Here is an 18,964-nt window from a genome sequence, read left to right on the forward strand (position 1 = left end):
GGCCTCCATTCAGCTCTGCCAGTCCTCTCTTTGTTCCTAATGCTCTGGTCCTTGCACTGAGACTGTGAGTGTTAGGATGGATTGGATTGGATGGACAGGGATTCTGACACCCAGGAGCCACAGAATACTGAGTGTTACAGCTCAGATGGAGAGTTATTCTGGCATTCAGGAGCCAAGGAATACCACAGGTCACAGTAAGCATAGCAGCTTACAGCCCTACTTCAGGGAAAGGCTTCCCCAGTGTATCAGCTCTGCTCCTGCAAGAGAGGGCTTCCCCAGCAAAGTTGTTACAGTTCGGCTCTACTCTGGCTCCAGGAAAAGTTATTATTTCTCTCCTACGGCTCCATTCAGGCAAAGGAAGGTCTCATCCAAACCTCATTCAAGAGACTTATCGGGAGGGAAGAATCCAGGAGAATGGCTGCCCTCTGCCAGGGTGGCAGAGGACCCCTGGCCAGCAGGAACAGCCAGAAGCTGAATAGGCACAGAGTTTATGTAGGGCTTCTTAGGGACAGTGTTTTTTTTCCAGGGAAGAGATTTCCAGAGTAGGGATTGGTCAGATTTCAATCCCTGAGCTCAGATTGGCTAGAGCTCATGCTCAGTGATTGGTTGATTTTCTGCTCAAGATCAGGGGTAGATTTGGCTCCGATTTCAGGGCCAAAGCGTGTTTCTTTCACTGGTCCTTTTTAGCCTTTTGACTCTAATTTTAGGGCCAGAGTGCATTTCTTTCACTGTCTCTGATTCCAGGGCCAAAGTGTGTTTCTTTGGCACTGGTTTCAGGGTCAGGGTGCATTTCTTTGGTTCTGGTTGCAGGGTCAAAGTGTGTTTCTTTTGGCTCTGCTCAGGGTGTGTTTCTTTGGCTGGCCCTTTTTCCTTACAAAGACCTTCCCTGGGGGGTGGCTGGCACCACAGCCCCTCCAGCACTCTATCCTGGTGGGCAAAGCCTTCTCCATTCAGGCCTTCTCTCCTCCACTCTCCTGGGCATGGCTGTCCTTAAGCAAGCCCTTCCCCCATCTCTGCCCCATTTGACTCCCTACCCTATACTGCCAAAAGCCCCCAAAAGCCACTACTCCAGGGAGCCTCTCTTTCCTCATGCCATTTCTCTGAGGTCCCAGCTTGTCATCTGTGTCAAGAGGCAGAAGACAGTGTCAGGTTCTATATGACGGTGGAGCAGATGCTATCAAAACTCAGATGACCAGGGCATAAAACCTGTGCATTTGCCAGCATTTTGTAGAAAACATATACAAATATATAAGGTGTTTTTAAAAATAAGGTTTTTCTCAACATGGAAAAATAGAAAGAAATCCTTAAAATAACCAGTTAGAATGTGTACTCTGTGTTCTTTGGTGACTTTGTCTTTGTTAGGATCCTGGTAGACAATGCTGTGCATATGTGTGGTCTGTGAGGGATTTGCTGTTAACTATTGCAGCTCAGCCTGAAATGTAATTTATATATCATGCAGTCCAGCCATGTTGTAGTGTCTGGTTTTGTATGTTAACTTGACACAAGCTGGAGTCATCAGAGGAAGGAACCTCAGTTGAGAAAACGCCTCGATGAGATCCAGATGTCAGGTAGTTTCTCATTTAGTGATCATTGAGGGAGGACCCAGCCCGTGATGGGTGGTGCCATCCCTGGGCAGGTGGTCCTGGGTTCTATAAGAAGGTGGGCTCAGCGGGCCAAGGGAAGCAAGCCAGTTAGTCTCTGCATCAGCTCCTGTCTCCTGTCTGAGTTCCTGCCTGACTTCCTTCAATGATGAACAGGGATGCTGAAGTGTAAGCCTAATAAAGCGAGTTTAACCGTCACATTAAAAAATTCCATTATCTCTCCGCCCCCAAGAAGCTGTTTAGCAGTCACCCGTGTTTGGTTCGGCATACCAGAGTTTTCAGTCACCTTCGTTGTGTTGAAAATCTCCTTAACTATTTGGCTGGTAAGTACAGGAGCAAAAGGCACAGGCCCGCAGTGTTCTAGGATTGACTCCAGAAGCAGAGGAGCAGCCAGGACCCTCCAGGAGCGAGGTCTGGGGAGCAGGCGGCGGAGAACCTGGGGGCTTCTTGCAAGTGGGAAGAAGGACCGGTTACCCGCAGGAGTGGGCGCTCACTACCCTTCCTGGGAGGGTGGGAGAGGGAGGCAGAGTCTGGAAAGGGGCAGCGGCGCAAGTGAGTTTGCGAGGAGCCAGCGAGCAAGGTGCCCTTCGGGTGGATAAGGGGCCGCGCGGGAGTGCGGCTCCGAGAGGAAGCCCTGGCACGGACCTGGGGGCAGGTGCCTCGGGGTCTGCACGCCCCGTAGGGGAGTCGGCCCAGGGCGCGCAGCTCGGGCGGGGGACCGGGTGAAAGCTAGGATCTCGCGCCCGGGCGGGAGGTGGCAAAGCTTCAAGCTGTCTTTCCCAGGTGATTGCCCCCCGCCCGAGGGAAATGCAGGAAATTCTTTCCTCTCGAAGCTCCGGAGCAGGTAGAGCACTGGCCCCGGGAGAAGGGCGGGGCCAAGTCGGCTTCTGGCAGGCAGCCAATGGGCGCCTCCCCCTAACAGGCCACGCCCCCGCACTCTCCGAAGAGCTCGGGCTGAGAGGCGCAGACGCCGGGACGCGCGGTCTAGGCGCTGTGGCCATGCCTGGCGGCGCCCTAGTGCCTCTCCTGAGACCGGTGCAACCCCGGTAGACGAAGCCCCGGGCCCGGCTGGCCCGGCCATGCAGCTGGAGACGCAGGACGCGCTGTACGTGGCACTGGAGCTGGTCATTGCCGCTCTGGCGGTGGCAGGCAACTTGCTGGTGTGCGCCGCGGTGGGCGCCTCGAGTGCGTTGCAGACCCCCACCAACTACTTCCTGGTGTCGCTGGCGGCCGCCGACGTGGCCGTGGGACTCTTCGCCATCCCCTTCGCCATCACCATCAGCCTGGGCTTCTGCACGGACTTCCACAGCTGCCTCTTCCTTGCCTGCTTCGTGCTGGTGCTCACGCAGAGCTCCATCTTCAGCCTCTTGGCTGTGGCCGTCGACAGGTATCTGGCCATTCGCGTCCCGCTCAGGTGAGGCGAATCTTTCCTGGTTTAGAGTTCTACAGAGGCGCGCCCTCTCCAGGCACATGGTTCTACCTTCTGGGACTTCAGATGGGCCGGATTAGGAGTACTCTAGGAAAGGTTCTGGCGTGGAGGATGCCAGCCTCTTCTTGTTCCCCTGCGGGTTGTTGAGAAGTTCCTGGGACGGCAGAACAGGCCACAGGCTGGGTGCCTTTTAGGTGTCAGGGATGCACCACCAGTCGCTCCCAGTTTGGGGGATCTAAATAAGACACCCTTAAGGGCTCTGGGAAGTTCGAGCCTGGCAAAGGTACCCACCACATACTCAGGAAGCTCAAGCTAGGGAAGGGTTAGGGTGATTGCCTCTCCACCCTCGTGGCGAAAAATGCACCTTCGCAGCCCTCTGGAGAGACAGCTGCTGCCTGGAACTGGGTACCGGGATCAGAGCAGCTACCAGACGCGGTCCAGTGCGTAACGAGCGAGCCAGGCAGGAGAAACTTCAACTAAGAGCAAGGCGGCTTTGGACGGTGGGAATTGGTACTGTTATAAGGGACACAGTACTAACGACCCAACTTTAGAATGTGGCTACTATGAAATGAGGCAGCTAGGCAGATCTAAGGAAAAAGTGCCGCTTAACTCTGGTGGGGAACTCTAGGAGCACTGGTCCCTACTAGCTCCGTGGTGACTTAGATTACTCCCAGACATTTTAAAGAGCTACTGTGCTCACTGGTTCACTGAACATTGACAAGCAGCCTTAGAGCCTCTAGCCCATTGTGTAACCTTATTTGTATACCGCTGCAGTGCCCAGCAGCCCCAAGAGGCCCAGAAAACTGGTGGCTGTGGACTGTTTACTCTTTCTCCGAATATGCCTAAACCACTTTCTCCTTTTTCCACACTGAAAAAACAGGATTCAGGGTAGGGAGCCAGTCAGCAGGAGACGTGGCTCCCAGTTGTAGCTAATAAATTTAAAGTTGTTTGTTGATGCCTGTTAGTGCCTGGGCTCTTGGCATTTCTGAGGTGAGCTTTGGATCTCTTTAGATTTGGAACTGAGATGGGGAAACTGAGTCACGAGAGTGAGAAGAGAAAGGGAAGAACTCACTGAACTCCCACTGTATGCGAGGCAACTCCAACTAAATGTACATACTTCAATCCTCACTGTCCAGAGGACAGGTGCTGTCGCCTGCCTCCTGTAGGTGAGGGGTGGTGGTCCAGGGAGATGAGGGTCTGGTTCAGGTTGCTGCCAGTGGGATGAGTGGCAGAACCATGACTCAAACTCAGAGCAGGCACTGTGCATTCACCATGCCATGTACCTGTCTCACAGGGCTGTGTGCGGTACCAGTCTTTGAGAGATGTGCAGAAGACCCTCATACTATTTCTAGAGGAGGGTCCTGTCCGCAGTAACCCAGTGTTTGTAAGAGAAATGTGTTTGGGGTATTGATCCGAAGGCTCCCACAATCCCTTGTAATAGGCAGATGTGATGAACCTGGTCGCTTGTGGGTAGTGTCTTGGGTCCCAGATGGAACAAGAAACCCCTGATTTTGTGTGTGTGTGTGTGTGTGTGTGTGTGTGTGTGTGTGTGTGTGTGTGTGTGTGTTTCTACATCCACTGCCCTTGGCATCTGACTAGGAGGCTTCACACATCCCGTTGGTAAACTGCAACCCAGAGATTTCTGAGCCTGGAACTACACAGCATTCTCCTCTCCATTCTATGGGTCTCTTCTTGTCTCTTGCCTCCCATAGCGAGCCCTTGATGCCTTTGGAACTCCCCCCACCCCCATAGAGCAGAGCAGTCACATGCCTCCATCTTGAGTTGCTTATCAAGGGCAGTCCTTTGGGCTTGCCCCTGGCGGAGCCTCAAATACATGGCAGCTCACCCAGGACCCACTCCAAATATCTCTGTGCCACATGACCAGAGCAGGAAGTTCCATAAATGTTTAAATCTGTTAGTTCTTGTCCTGGGTTATGCTGGGCGGGTCTTGAAGAAAATGGGTGTGGGTGTCTTAAGGGGAAACAGATGTGAATCACTGGCCCTTTACTTCTCCTTTGCATTTGCTACGGGTGAGGGGCCAGTTGAAGGGAGGGAGAACAGTGAGTGTGGAGCCAAATGTGCACCTTCCCACCCACGGTCCTCAGGGGTCTGCAAGTGTGCACAGCAGTAACCCACTCCACACCCAGGCAGATAGGAGTATCTAACCTGCCATGACTCCAGCTTGCACTGTGGTAGGTTGAGATGTATGCTGGGTTCTCACCCTTCCTTGAGCCTCCTGAGAGGAGGTGTGTGTGGTATGGGCCTCCTGGCCTCAGCAGTTCAAAGCACAACCCTATGGGAACAGGGTAAAATGTAGATTCCTTTGAGCTGAACTCTGTGGCAACATGGCTGTAGTTCCAGCTACTCAGAAAGGCTGAGGCAGGGGGATTGCTGGAGCCCAGGAGTTCAAGGTTAATTTGGGCACCAGAAAGACCCTTGTCCACAAAGAAATACAGATTACAGGACCCGCTTGGGTCCTGCTGAGTTAGTTTGTGGGGTAGGGTATATAAAGGCCTCCAGCATTAACATCAAAAGGTTGAGAACCCTCCAAATATCAGGCAGGCTTTGAAACTTGTTTGACATGAGCTGGGTCTGAGGGACCCCAAACATTGTGTTGGTTCTGAGACCCTCCTTGGGGCTATGGAGCTACAGACGGCCATCAAGACAGAAGTGCCCTGCTAAGGAGCCAGGTGTGGTCCAGGCGTGCAATCTCAGCATTCAGGAGCCCAAGGCAGGAAGATAATCACCAGTTTAAGGCTAGCTTGGAGCTACATAGTGAGTCCCAGTCCCAAGCCAACCTGAGCTACAGTGGGAGACCCTGTCTTAAAAAAAAAAAAAAAAAAAGAGGTGGTGAGGGATTAAGATCACATACTGTCCTTCTAAAGGACCAGTTCAGTTCTCATCAACCCACAACCACCCATACTTTTAGCTCCAGGGAATTCAACACCCTCTTATGGCCTCCTTAGTACCTACAGTTGGGCACACAAACATTTAGAAATATGAAATAAAGTAAACCAAATCTTTTTAAAAAATATTCTGTTTAGGAGACTCTCTCTCTCTCTCTCTCTCTCTCTCTCTCTCTCTCTCTCTCTCTCTCTCTCTCCCTCCTTCCCTCTCTCTCCCTCCCTCCCTCTCTCCCTTCCTCTCTCCCTCTCTCCCAGCCAAGCAGGTGATGGCCAGGGAGTGAGCACAGTGCAAAGCAGACTTACACTTGATTGACTCTGTGGCTCTGATGATGTCATGCTCTAGGAGCCCCTGGCTCCAGGACTAGCTTTGATTTTCACTAACACTAAAGGGGTGATGCAGCATGAAAAAGGGTGCCTAGAGGAGATTCTCGCATAAAAATGATCCTTATGTGCTCATTTAAAAAAAGAGAAGACTGATTTCATTAGGCTGTGCCCTTTGTCCTTCGAGTGAGGGATGCCCACAGACAGACAGGTCCTGCCTTCTGCCCTGGTGGGGACTCCTGTGCAGGGAACCTTCTGAAGTGGGCTGTGCTGGGAATATGCACTGCAGAGCTGTATGGAAGCTGGTGGCTGTGGGAGGGGAGCCGTGTCTCTGCCTACAGCAGCCTCTGGCTCTTACTTCATCCTTTGGCTGGTTCTGGCTGGTGCCCACAGAAGTATTTCCTCCTGGCCTAGCCTAATTCTGTTGCCTTTCATGACACTCTGGGGGCCTTCCCTCCTTTGCTCAGTGGACTCTGGAAGAGCTGATATGATCGTTTTAGAAGGAGAGGACCATGTTCATCTTTCCTTCTGTCCTGTGTCACACTGTGTGTGTGTGTCTGTTTGTCTGTGTGTGTGTGTCTGTGTGTGTCTCTGTGTGTGTGTGTGTCTGTGTTCTGTCTGGGAGGTAGGAATGTAAGTCCTAAGAACAGTGTGAAAGGGAAGGTGGTGGGAGGAAGGAGAACCCGAGATAGCTGATCTATAGTAAGGGCCAGAGCTCTCTGGTAAGATGTTAGAAAAGCTAGCCCATCTCTTTCTAGAAACAAAGGCTACTGTGTTGGTCTTCTTTGAAGCCCATGTGCTCAAGCCTGGGTAGCAGGCGCTACAGGAGCATACCACCATACCAGGCTATTTTAATACACTTTAATGGAGGAATCAGTGTTGTCAGAAGATCCCTCACAGGCCTGGAAGAGGATAGGGTGATACAGGGCTTGGGGATGATGGGAAAGCTAGCAGGCAGCAGGTGCCATGGGCTGAGGGCAGGTAGCTACAGATTCTGGGGTGTGGCCTACTGGTTCTGGCTCTGTTTTAAGTGCCAGCCCTGCGTTACCCAGAACTGGGTGTTGTTTGCTGTTGTTTATCCTCTGTTGTTAGCACCCGGCAGCTGGCTTCATCTCCAGGCCTGGAGCACTGACCTTAAAGCCAACAGCAAGGGCCATCATCAGTTCTTGTCTGATCTCATGTTTTTAGTGTGACAGGATCTCTAGTTTGGCCAGTATGGCAGCAGGTGGCTTTTGCCTGGGTGGGGGGATTGGGTAGGGGAGGCCCTCCAGCCTCTCTTTAAAACCAGGCTGGAACTGAGGTCACACACTTAGGAAGGCTCTCCCCTTGAATAGAGAGGGGCCCAGAGCTGCAGACTATAGCTACTGAGCTTGTCTGGAAGAGCCACGGGCAAGGGACAGCCATGCCAGGAAATGGTTTTGCACCTTAGAATACCATTTACATCCCATTCTCAAAAGGTGCGGATGCCACCTGTGGTTGTCTGGAGAATGAGTGCCAGAAGTTGTGATGACTGTTCTTGGTTGTCAACTTGACTACATCAGGAATTAATTAAAACTCCGGCAGCTGGGTACACCTGTGAGGGACTTGTTCCTTCCTTTTCTTTTTTCTTTCTCCTTTCTTTTGTTTTTGCTTTTTTTAGAGATAGGGTTTCTCTGTGCAGCACTGGATGTTCTGGAACTCACTCTATAGATCAGGCTGGCCTGGAACTCACAAAGATCCCCCTGCCTCTGCCTCCCAAAGGCAAATGCCATCACCACCTGGTAAGGTACTTTTTTCTTCCTTCCTTTTTTTTTTCTTTTTAATACAGATCTTGCCTCCAGTTTATTTGTAAAAACAACATAGGCCACTGATCATCTGCAAATAGTGTGTAGGTGTGCCACCCCAGTCCATTTGTCTTCACACTGGCAGATAGAAACCTTTTCTATGGGACTTTCACAAGGGCGTTGGATACCTTTGGGAGCTGGAGCTGGAGCTGAGGCCTGGGCCTGGACCTCATTTAGAATGGAGGCCTTTGCCTTGATTTGAACCTTGGACTTCAGTTGTCAGAGCCTGCGACCCTTGGCCATGTAGCTTCTAATCTGCTTCCTAAGCTTGGGGTAAGCAAAGAAAATAAGATGGCTGAATTTGCAGCTGGGGCCCTTTGGCACCTTGGGCTTCACAAGGCCTTGAAGGCTCTGCGTGAGAACTCATTACCTTCGAATTGTTTGCCTGTATCTTCCTCAGGCCTTTCTTATTACCCTTCTTGGCAAAGTGCACATTCCTCAGGAACTTGGGATTAACCCCCTTGAGAGATTTGTATCCTGGGGTTTCTTGATGCCATTTCTGTGTCCTTTGGGTTGTGTGTGGTGTGGTTTTTGCTCGTGGCCATGTCTGAACTGTAACCCATGGCTCCCGAAATGCCTGAGACCAGAAGAGAAAGAATGAGGGACTTTTTCTTAATTAAATCATTTGAGGTGGGAAGATCCACCTTTAATGTGGGCCACATCTTCTATTGGAAGCCGGCATTTAAAGTACATGGATGAAGGAAACGTCTCTCTCTCTCTCTCTCTCTCTCTCTCTCTCTCTCTCTCTCTCTCTCTCTCTCTCTCTATCACTGGCAGGTCTATTCCTTCACTGGCATTAGAGCTTACTTCTTCAGGATTCCAGCAAATACTGAAGATAGCTGAGACATCCAGCCTTGTGTACTGAACAGCAACTGGATTCTTGGACTCCCCTTTCACTTCTTCCTGCTCCTGAGTGCTGGAATTACAGGTGTGTGACACCACACCTGGTTTATGAGATATTGGGCTTCATGATGCTGGCTAAGCAGCCTCCCAACAGAGCTACATTCCAGCCCAGAATTTTTATTTCCTTTACTCTTTTGTGTATGTGTGTGGGAGAGACAGAGATAGACAGGGTCTCGTTGTGTAGTTCAGGCTGTACTTGAACTCAGAATCCTCTTGCCTCTACCTCCAAAGTGCTGGGATTACAGATGTGTACTACCACAGCTGGTTCAAATGTAGATGTCTTTTAAATTTTTAAAACTCTTTTAATTTTACGTGTATGTGAGTTTTGCCTGCGTGAATGTCTCTGCACCACATCCATGCCTGATGCCTGCCGAGTCTAGAAGAGGTGGTTGGGTCCCCTGGAACTGAGGATCAGAGGGTTGTGAGCTTCCATGTGGGTGCTGGGAATCGAACCTGGTCCTCTGGAGAAGCAGTATGTGCTCTCAACTGACGAGTCATCCCTCCAGCCCTTCCTATGTAGAATTTAAATCAGAAATTTTGTTATGATAGATCTTCATTTTAAAACCACTCTGGTGGACAGCTGGATGGACTGGAAGGGACAAGATTATTAGTAAAGTCAGGTGTCATTCAGGCAAGGAAGATAGGAAGTGTGATTATGGCAGAGGCCATGGAGATGGCATGTTTGAGATAAGTGACATCTGAACATTTGTACCCGGAGGGAAGGCTGATGTCTGACCCAGGAGCCTGAGAGTTTGAAAAGAGAGGTCCCAAGTAAAGCCACACAGCCAACCAAGAGACCGGGACAGTACAGAGCCTGAAGCCAAAGATGGACCCAGATCCAGTTAGTGAGCCAGGCTATATTGCTAATGACTTCTGGAAATGCCAAAGAGAGGAGAGTCTTGGTCTTCTGGGACAGGGCCCCATCAGTCCCCATGACTCAGTTCCTCAGATTCTCCTAGCTTCTCCCATAAATCTCTCAGGACATTCCACATAGGATTCAGACCTATTGGCAACAAGCTGATCCACCCACAGGATAGCTGACAGCTTAACAAGCTACCAATAGTGAAGAAAATGGCTGCAGAGTTGCAGAGAGCGGCCAAGGAACCCTGAGGACCCACAAGGAGACGGTCACTTTGAGACACAGTGAGCATAAGAAGAATCGGCAGGAAAATGGAGTAACGTTCCAGGCAGGGAACACATGTACAGAGGCCTCGACACATTACGTTCCAAGAGGTGAGGGGTTCTGGAAGCTAGGGTGTACACACAGGAGCGGGCGTGGGAGAGGGAGTACTGGGCAGAACACAGGCTCCAGGGTAGAGTGAATAGGGCCAGATTCAGCTATGGTGTTGAAATCATCAGTGGAAACAGATGTCATATACGGAAAGTCACTTTGGGAAGTTTGTGGCTGGTGGGCCTGAAGCTACAGGCAGTAAACCAAAGAAGGGAGGGGCGCTGGGAGGTTGGAAGGAGGGGTGTTGAGCAAGAACCTCCTCCCTGTGGTAGGAGAGGGGCAGTGCTGGGCTCCAGCAAAGCAGGAGGGGCTGAACCCAAACAGTGAAGGACTGGTGAGACCCAACCTCTCTACAGTTCACACCCAACTACATTTCCTAGCCTGCATGTCCAACCTAGGCCTGGAGCATACAACAAGCTCCCCAACACTTCTCCCCACTCCCTAATTTTCAGAGCAGCACCACACTGATGCCCAGAAACCTAGGAGTTGGCCTGGACTAACTCTTCTACAACCAACATCTGCCCATGTCACCAGGCCCCTTTGAACCTGTCTCCTGGATTCCCATCTTTAGCTACAAGCACACCACTTAACATTGCCTCTTAGGTCTACAGTCCTTCTAGACGACTCAGCAATCTACAGTGACAGTGCCCATGTTCCCACTCAGCCTACTGCCAACCAGCCACATTGGTAGGCCTTGCTCACTAGCTGGATCTGGGTCCATCTTTGGCTTCAGGCTCTGTACTGTCTGGATCTCTTGGTTAGCTGTGTGGCTTTACTTGGGTCCTCTCTTTTCAAACTCTCAGGCTCCTGGGTGATGTCAGACAAACATCAGCCCTCCTTCCAGGTACAAGTGTTCAGATGTTACTCATCTCAAATATGCCAATTGTCTTGTCTTAGTTTGCTTTCTATTGCTGTAATAAGAACTGTGACTCTGCTGGGCAGTGGTGCCTCTCAGCACTTGGGAGGCAGAGGCAGACAGATCTCTGTGAATTCGAGGCCAGCCTAGTCTAAAGAGGGAGTTCCAGGACAGTCAGGACTGTTATACAGAGAAACCCTAACTCAAAAAACAAAGAAAAACAAAGAAAAACAAACAAAAACCCCTGCAACCCAAATCAACTTGGGAAGGAAAGGCCTGCCTGCCTCCCTCCTTGTTATTGTTTTATTTTATTTTTTTCAGACAGGGTTTCTCTGTAGCCAGGGAAGGGTTTAATCATCCCCCAGCTTACGTACAGTCCATCACTGAGGGAAGTCAGGATAGGAACCTGGAGGCAGGAACTGAAGCAGAGACCATGGAGGTTTCTGCTTACCAGCTTGCTCGGCTTGCTTTCTTATACACCCAGGACCAGGGTTGGCATCACCCACATTGGTCTGACCCTCTCACATCAATCGTTGATGAAGAAAACACCATACAGACTTGCCTACAGGCCAATATGTTGGAGGCAATTTCTCAGTTGAGGTTCCTTCTTTTCAGATGACTCTAGCTTGTGTCAAGTTGACAAACAACAAAAACAACAAAATAGCACAAATATGTATATATGCCCTGTGTATGTATACATATCACTCACACACACACACACACACACACACACACACACACACACACACACACTGTGGTTTCAGAAATAATGAATTGTTCTTAAGCAATATAGTAAGTTAACCTTTACCTCCTTGTCTTGGACCCCAAATGCAGCTATAAGTGGATGTTAGATACACGTAGGTGATCGAGATGGTGGTGTTCTGGTCTCTCTTTATAAGCCAGGTTCTTTGGCATTTGTTTCTGGGTACAGTGCTGGCCGTGGATGGAACAGGGAGCAGGCTTGTCTCTACTGCTGAGAAGACTGTTCAGTTGGGAGGGACAGAGAATGTCCAGTTACATGTGGGGTACCTAGGTGGGATGATCTGGGCAATAATGGGGTGCCAAGGAACACAGTAGCATACTTCAGTGTGAATTTCTCTGCTTCCATGTACATTTCTGTCCTGTGAATTAGTTCACATGTGACAGGAGAGTGGGAGCAGATGTTTGCTTTGCTTCAATGTGATCTTCCCGGGGAAGAGCAGGGCGACGGTGGTGGGGAGTTGGGGGTGGTACACTTTTTTGCTGGAAAGGAATAGGCCCCACTTGACTGCCGTGCAGCAGGAGCCCAGTGGGCTTCCAGGAATGAAGGGGATAGAAACTGCTTGTGCTTGACACCCTTTCTGTGGAAAGCTGCACCCCAGCGTGTGCACCCCAACCTGCTTCCATACCCAGCACAGTCACAGCATCCTGGTTCAGTGCTGTACCATATTAGTCTCTCTCTGATAAACGTTTGGCCGGGATCCCCATTCAGCCTTTTTGGTATTTTTAAAATATGATTCTGGCAGCCACCAGCCTCGCTGGACTGCCTGCCCCGTTGACCCTAATCATTTTGAGAGAACTCTAGCTACAAAATTGTGGTATGAGTGGAATGCCCTAACCCATTTTTCACCTGTGTCCTGTTTGTGTGTGTGCGTAGATTTAGAGAACATGAAGTTTTCTGTTTATGTATGTACTTAGCAGCAAGCTCGGTGGCTCACATCTCATTTCCAGCATCCAGGAGGTTGAAGAAAAAAAAAAGTCACCCTCAGTTTGAGGCTGACCCGGGCTACATATTGAGTTCCAGGATGGCCTGGACAGATTGAGATTCTGTCTCAGAAAACAAACAAAAAGATACATACTGTCTTATGGCAGAAAGGTCTGTATTTACTGAGGAGCAGAACTTGTGTACAAGATGAAATATGAAGAAAGAGAGCCCTCAAGGCTTGGAAGTAGTGATAGGCCTCGTGTGCATCGAGGAAGTGCTCTGTTGCAGGGCTCAGGATGGAACATGGGGCCTCATTTGTGGTAGGTGCCTGCTGAGTCCCATCCTAGCTCCCCAGCCATGTAAAGTGCTATGTAAATCTGTGTTGTAAGTCACAGCTGTGACTGGGAGGCCAGCTCCAGAGCAGTTTATGAGAAGGCTCAGGCTGCACTGGTTGGGCTATGTCACTGCCCAGGGGCTCAGAACTGGAACCATCCTGAGATCTGAGAAGGTGACCTAGTTTGAGCAGCAGAACCTGGTCCTAGTAGGCCAGTGTTTCTTCTGCAGCCCTTGGCCAGTGCTCCAGCCCCTTCCTTCTATAATCAGCGCTCACAGTGCTCTATTGTTGATTCTTCTGTGTGGCTGTTTCTACCAATCCCCTTAGCTAAGGAGCTTTATAAGGCGGATCTGGATACGGCTCTGCACACAGCAGAGAGCTACAACCGTTTGCCAGCGTCTGTGCTTTCCCAGGGCAATCCTGTAATGGGGACTGCACAAGTTGGACTTGTTCCTGCCTTGATTGGAATGAAGCTGCCTGCATTTACTCTTTGCTGCATGTGCCTTGTTTGCCATATTCTTGGGGTAGGCATCCTGGTCTCACCACTATGTTTGGTGCCCTCCATGGCAGAACACTAATTGGCACAGGACTAGGGAGTGGAAGGATGTGGTCTTTCAGGAATACTTTTGTGAGCATGGCCATAAACATGTACTTAAGGATGTTCTGAGCCCCCTTGGTGCACAGGGAACCAGGTATAGATCCTGCTGCAAAAAATGGGGGCTAGGGAGAGAACGGCACACAAGCCGGGGAAGGGGGATCTAGAACCTTCAGCTGTTAAGGTCCCCAGGGGTCAGTTCTTCTAGTGTCCATCCAGCACAGGGACACCTGCCTTTCTCCTTCCTGCACTTAGGTCCAGGTGCCTGTCTGTGAAGGCTGAGGTTTGCTGCCATGGGGCTGGTTGTGTCGTCTAAGTGAAGATCCTGCAGCACTGCTTTCCCTAGAGCAGTGATTCTCAACCTTCCTGATGCGGCGGTGCTTTAATACAGTTCCACATGTTGTGGTGACCCCCAACCATAAAGTTATTTTCATTGCTACTCCATAACTAGTTTTGCTACAGTTGTGACTTGTAATGTGAGTATCTGTTTTCCAGTGATCTCAGGTGACCTCTGTGAAAGGGCCATTCAACCCTAGAGGTCATGACCCACAGATTGAGAACCACTACCTACCCTGGAGTGGAAGAGGCCCTTCAAGTCCTGATCCTCCTGATTCCTGTGTGCTACTTGCAGAACAGTCATTCTAGGACTTGGCAAACAGCTCTTATGCCTGGGGAAAGAAACTAAAGCATCTGATGCATGGCTGAGTGACAGAAGAAGGGGCACTGGGATTCATGATATGAGCAGCGAAGGGCTAGGGGTCCCTCAAACAGAAAATAACCACTTTGGGCAATGTTGGCCATCAATGAGATGGGCTTTGGGTTGCTATGATTTAGTGGTAGTAGGCAAATCATTTAAGCTCCAAGCCTTGTTTTTCACAGCCTGGGCTAGCAGCCCCTTTCCCATGAGACTTAGTGGGATTGGATGTGTGAGTTTTAGGGTATAGTTTGCCCAAAGAGAAAGGGCTTGCGTGCTGTGCTCCTGGAATTTGTTTGGAGAGGGGAGTATGGGGGCTCCTGTCTCAAATTTGGTGTTTGTCGTGCTCTGGCTCTCTGGATCTTTGTTGTTTGTTCTACCGCTGTTATCGTCCATAGACACTTGAGTACTCCCTCACCAAGATGAAGTGCTCAGCTGTCCCTTTGCTTACTCACTGTTCCTCTCCTCAGCTCCCACTTCCACGGCCCCAGCTTGCACCTTGTCAATGCAAAGCGGCACCACCATCAAGATCCCAAGCCATTCACTTTTCCTGGCAAGCTCTTCTCAGCTCTCCCTGAGGTGACAAGTCCTGTGTTCTCTCTGCCTCTCCCTTCCTCAGCTTTGTGAAGTGACAATTCTCAAGAAGATATAGCCCATGCCACTACCACCCAGGCTTTGTTCTTAAACCAGCCTTTTTACCCTTTCTTCTGCCATGACTCAGACAGCATCCCTTCATACAGGCCCTGTGTCCTTTTGCCTCTTCAGTCTTCTTTAATAACCTGGTTTTTGGGGGGGGGGGCTGGAGATAGCCTTATATAGCTTATATTAGCCTCCAACTTCTGATCCTCCTGCCCCCCACCTCCCAAGTGCTAGGATTACAGGCGTGCCAAGACACCCAACACCCTGTCCTTTCTGTATCTTCTCTACAGATCACCATAACCAGTTACTGCTATCCACTCTTCCATGGCTTATAATCTCTGCACTTCCAGCCCTTAATCATTTGTCTCAGTGAGTGTTAGGATAATGGGGGGGGGACCCTGAAAACCATGTATCATCCCTGATTCTTTACCACCCTCCCTTTAATCCATCTTCAAGGACTGTTGGTTCTTTTTCCAGTATCCATTGCATCATCTGAGCTGAAATCCTGGTCCCAGAGAGCATCTTCTTGAATTTTTAAATAGTTCCCTAGATGCTATCTCAGTTCCTGTGGCCAGGTAACTTCCACAACATTGACAGTGCCACTCTCTGGCTTGCAAGTCTTCCAGGGCCCTAGCCTGTAAGCTGGCACCATCTGAAAGCCCGCACGAGTACCGTTTCCTTAGAATCATCTCCCTGTTCAGGTTTCTCCTCCCTCTCATCCATAAGCTTCTACTGAGAGGTCTTCCATGATGTGCTATACTGAAGCTTTCCTTGTTTGTACCTTACACATCATGGACCAGAGAATGGAAGTGCTAAGATTTGCTTGCCCCCCAGAGTCAGTCCAACAATTTCAGCTGAACTAAATTAATACGGCTGAGTCAAGGGCAGAGCTGTAGTGCAGGCTATCTCAAGGACATGATTCTCTGTGGAGGCATTCTTACCCTGCAGAGACTAAGTGTGCTATTGACATCCCTGGTGAGGCATTGGCAAGGAAAAACATTTTTAGGAAGGTTTCATCATTGGCCAAGAAAAATGCAGTGAGCAGCTGAGCTCAGCAGGCCATCCTGTAGTAAAGGCCCTGCTGCTGAGCTGCCCAGGGCTGAGAGGAAGCGCCAAAGACAAATGATCATTACCTACAAAGCAAGTCTCAGTTGGTTTCCTCTGCAGATTGTACTGGTTGTCCTGCCTGCCTAGGCCACAGCATCGAGTATTCCTAGTGCACAGTTGCTGCAAAGCTACTGCTAACAGGCAACAAATGAGGAATGTTTTCATAATGGCTATGCTTTAAGAATGGACTATAGCTGGGTTGTGGTAGTGTTCACCTTTAATCCCAGCACTTGGGAAGCAGAGACAAGTGGATTTCTGAGTTCGGGGCCAGCCTGGTCTACAGAGTGAGTTCCGGGACAGCCAGGGTTGTTACACAGAAAAACCCTGTCTCAAGAAACCAAAAACCACCTCAAAACAAAACAAAAAACAAACAAAAAGGACTATATAAGGGGCACTGTGCTAGGTCATGGTCCCAGAGTGATCTGGGTTCTGGACCACTCAACAAGATATCGTCTGGCCTTAGGTGGTTGTCATTCTAATTGAGGGAACATACATATAAATATACATATATATATATATATATACACATATATATATATATATATATAACAAATTAAGTACCAGTTATCAACATTGATTTCCCAAGTTTCAGCAGCATTCCTGCTGGTGGCTTTTTGTAGATGAGGCATTAGCAGAGCTTCTGTTCTAGCATCTGCAGAGAAGTCAGCAGTGCCCCCTGCCCAGAATCTGAAGAAGGCTGTTTTCCTTTTGTGAGATGAGATTTTGCTTTGTGGCCTTAGCCTCCTGATTGGAGGACCACAGTTGTGCACCCATCACAACCAGTTCTAAAGCAAAATTCTGGGGTTGAAAGAAGTGATCCCTGTCAAAAAGCCACAGGTAGAGCCTGAGACCAGAGGCCCCCTTGGACCCTTGTTCAAATGTCACCTTGTGAGGCAAGTTTCATATGCCTGTCTCCTCACTATTGAGTTAATGTCTCTCCTTAAATACCGGTTCTTTAACATTAGAGCATGTACATGTTCCGTTCATTGGTGTATTTCAACAGCACCTTAAGAAGACCTAAGATTACCTAGCACTGAGGCTATTAAAAAGGGCCTCTAAGACATCTGTACCTTTGTCACTGGCTGTTCATCACCAAATAGAAATAAATACTGAGTCAAAATGAGTTTGTTGTTGTTTTTCAAGACAGGGTTTCTCTGTGTAGCTCTGGCTGTCTTAGAACTTGCTATTTAGGGGCTGGAGAGATGGCTGAGGTTGAGAGAACTGACTGCTCTTCCAGAGGTCCTGAGTTCAATTCCCAGCAACCACATGGTGGCTCACAACCATCCGTTATGAGATCTGGTGCCCTCTTCTGGTGTGCAGATATACATGGAAGCAGAATGTTGTATGTATATATAATAAATAAATAAATAAATAAATAAGTAAATAAATAAAATCTTAAAAAAAAAGAACTTGCTATTTAGATCAGGCTGACCTTAAATTTACTGAGATCTCTCTGCCTCTGCCTCTGCCGGGATAAAAGGGTGAACCTTCAAGGCTGGGAGAGAGCTAAAGGGCATGGGACACACACCAGCAGGGTGGGACTGTAGGCTCTGGTTAAGGAATACTGAAACATGACAAATAACAGATGATATTCTCTTGAACAGGTACAAAAGTTTGGTCACTGGGACCCGAGCAAGAGGGATCATTGCTGTCCTCTGGGTCCTTGCCTTTGGCATTGGATTGACTCCATTCCTGGGTTGGAATAGTAAAGACAGTGCCACCAGCAACTGCACAGAACCTGGGGATGGAATCACGAATAAAAGCTGCTGTCCTGTGAAGTGTCTCTTTGAGAATGTGGTCCCCATGAGCTACATGGTATATTTCAATTTCTTTGGGTGTGTCCTTCCTCCACTGCTCATAATGTTGGTGATCTACATCAAAATCTTCATGGTGGCCTGTAATCAACTTCAGCGCATGGAACTGATGGATCACTCGAGGACCACTCTGCAGCGAGAGATCCATGCAGCCAAGTCACTGGCTATGATCGTAGGCATTTTTGCTCTTTGCTGGCTACCGGTACATGCCATCAACTGTGTTACCCTTTTCCATCCAGCTCTTGCCAAGGAGAAGCCCAAGTGGATAATGAATGTTGCCATCCTCCTGTCACATGCCAATTCAGTTGTCAATCCCATTGTATATGCCTATAGGAACCGAGACTTCCGATATACTTTCCACAGAATCATCTCCAGTTATGTTCTCTGCCAGACAGATGCCAAAGGTGGGAGTGGGCAGGCTGGGGCACAGTCTGCTCTCAGTTTGGGCTTATGACCTAGGCTCTGGCCTTTTGTAGAAGGCTTAAAATAAACAATGGGACTCAACACAACTGGCTGATTCTCACTGTGAAAGACAGCTACACCTCCCAAGCATATGAACTGCCTCTTCTGAATACTTACCTGGAGTTACACAAGGCTACCTAATATGATATGCAATCGGCAGGCTCCAAGGTTAACGAATACATTTATGAGTCTATTCAGCTGTTCTACTATGTGGATGACAGTGGCTGGAACTGATTCCCAAAGACAGTTTTAAGAATCTGCCTCATTCATGGTAGAAAATGACTGAAACTTACCTTACTGTGAAACACTGTGAACTATTACAATAAAAGTATTTTTCACTTACAACAATGGAAAAATAAAAGTTGGCTATACTAATGTATACTTGTTCCTAGGGCAGCAATCCAAAAAACTAAAGTATAATTCTTCAATCAAGATACTGTTGTGTTAATTTGGGAAGTGATATTCTAAGTTTTGAAGTAGAATTATAATTAAAAAAAACAATTTAAGATCAATATTTTCCATGTACACAAAATACTAGTGGTAAAAACTGAAGAAATGGGGTCCC

The 18,964-nt window shown here is 49.0% G+C and overlaps 1 protein-coding gene across 1 annotated transcript; it reads left to right on the forward strand.

Moving 5' to 3' along the window:
- Nucleotides 1–2,680: 2,680 nt before the first annotated feature.
- Nucleotides 2,681–18,391, forward strand: Adora2b (adenosine A2b receptor). The gene is made up of 2 exons (XM_027427213.2): nucleotides 2,681–3,015; nucleotides 17,728–18,391. Exons 1-2 carry the CDS (start codon nucleotides 2,681–2,683, stop codon nucleotides 18,389–18,391), a joined length of 999 nt encoding a protein of 332 aa, XP_027283014.1.
- The last annotated feature ends 573 nt before the right edge of the window (nucleotides 18,392–18,964 follow it).

Source organism: Cricetulus griseus, chromosome 7, assembly GCF_003668045.3.
Source record: "Cricetulus griseus strain 17A/GY chromosome 7, alternate assembly CriGri-PICRH-1.0, whole genome shotgun sequence".
Lineage (NCBI taxonomy): Eukaryota > Metazoa > Chordata > Mammalia > Rodentia > Cricetidae > Cricetulus > Cricetulus griseus.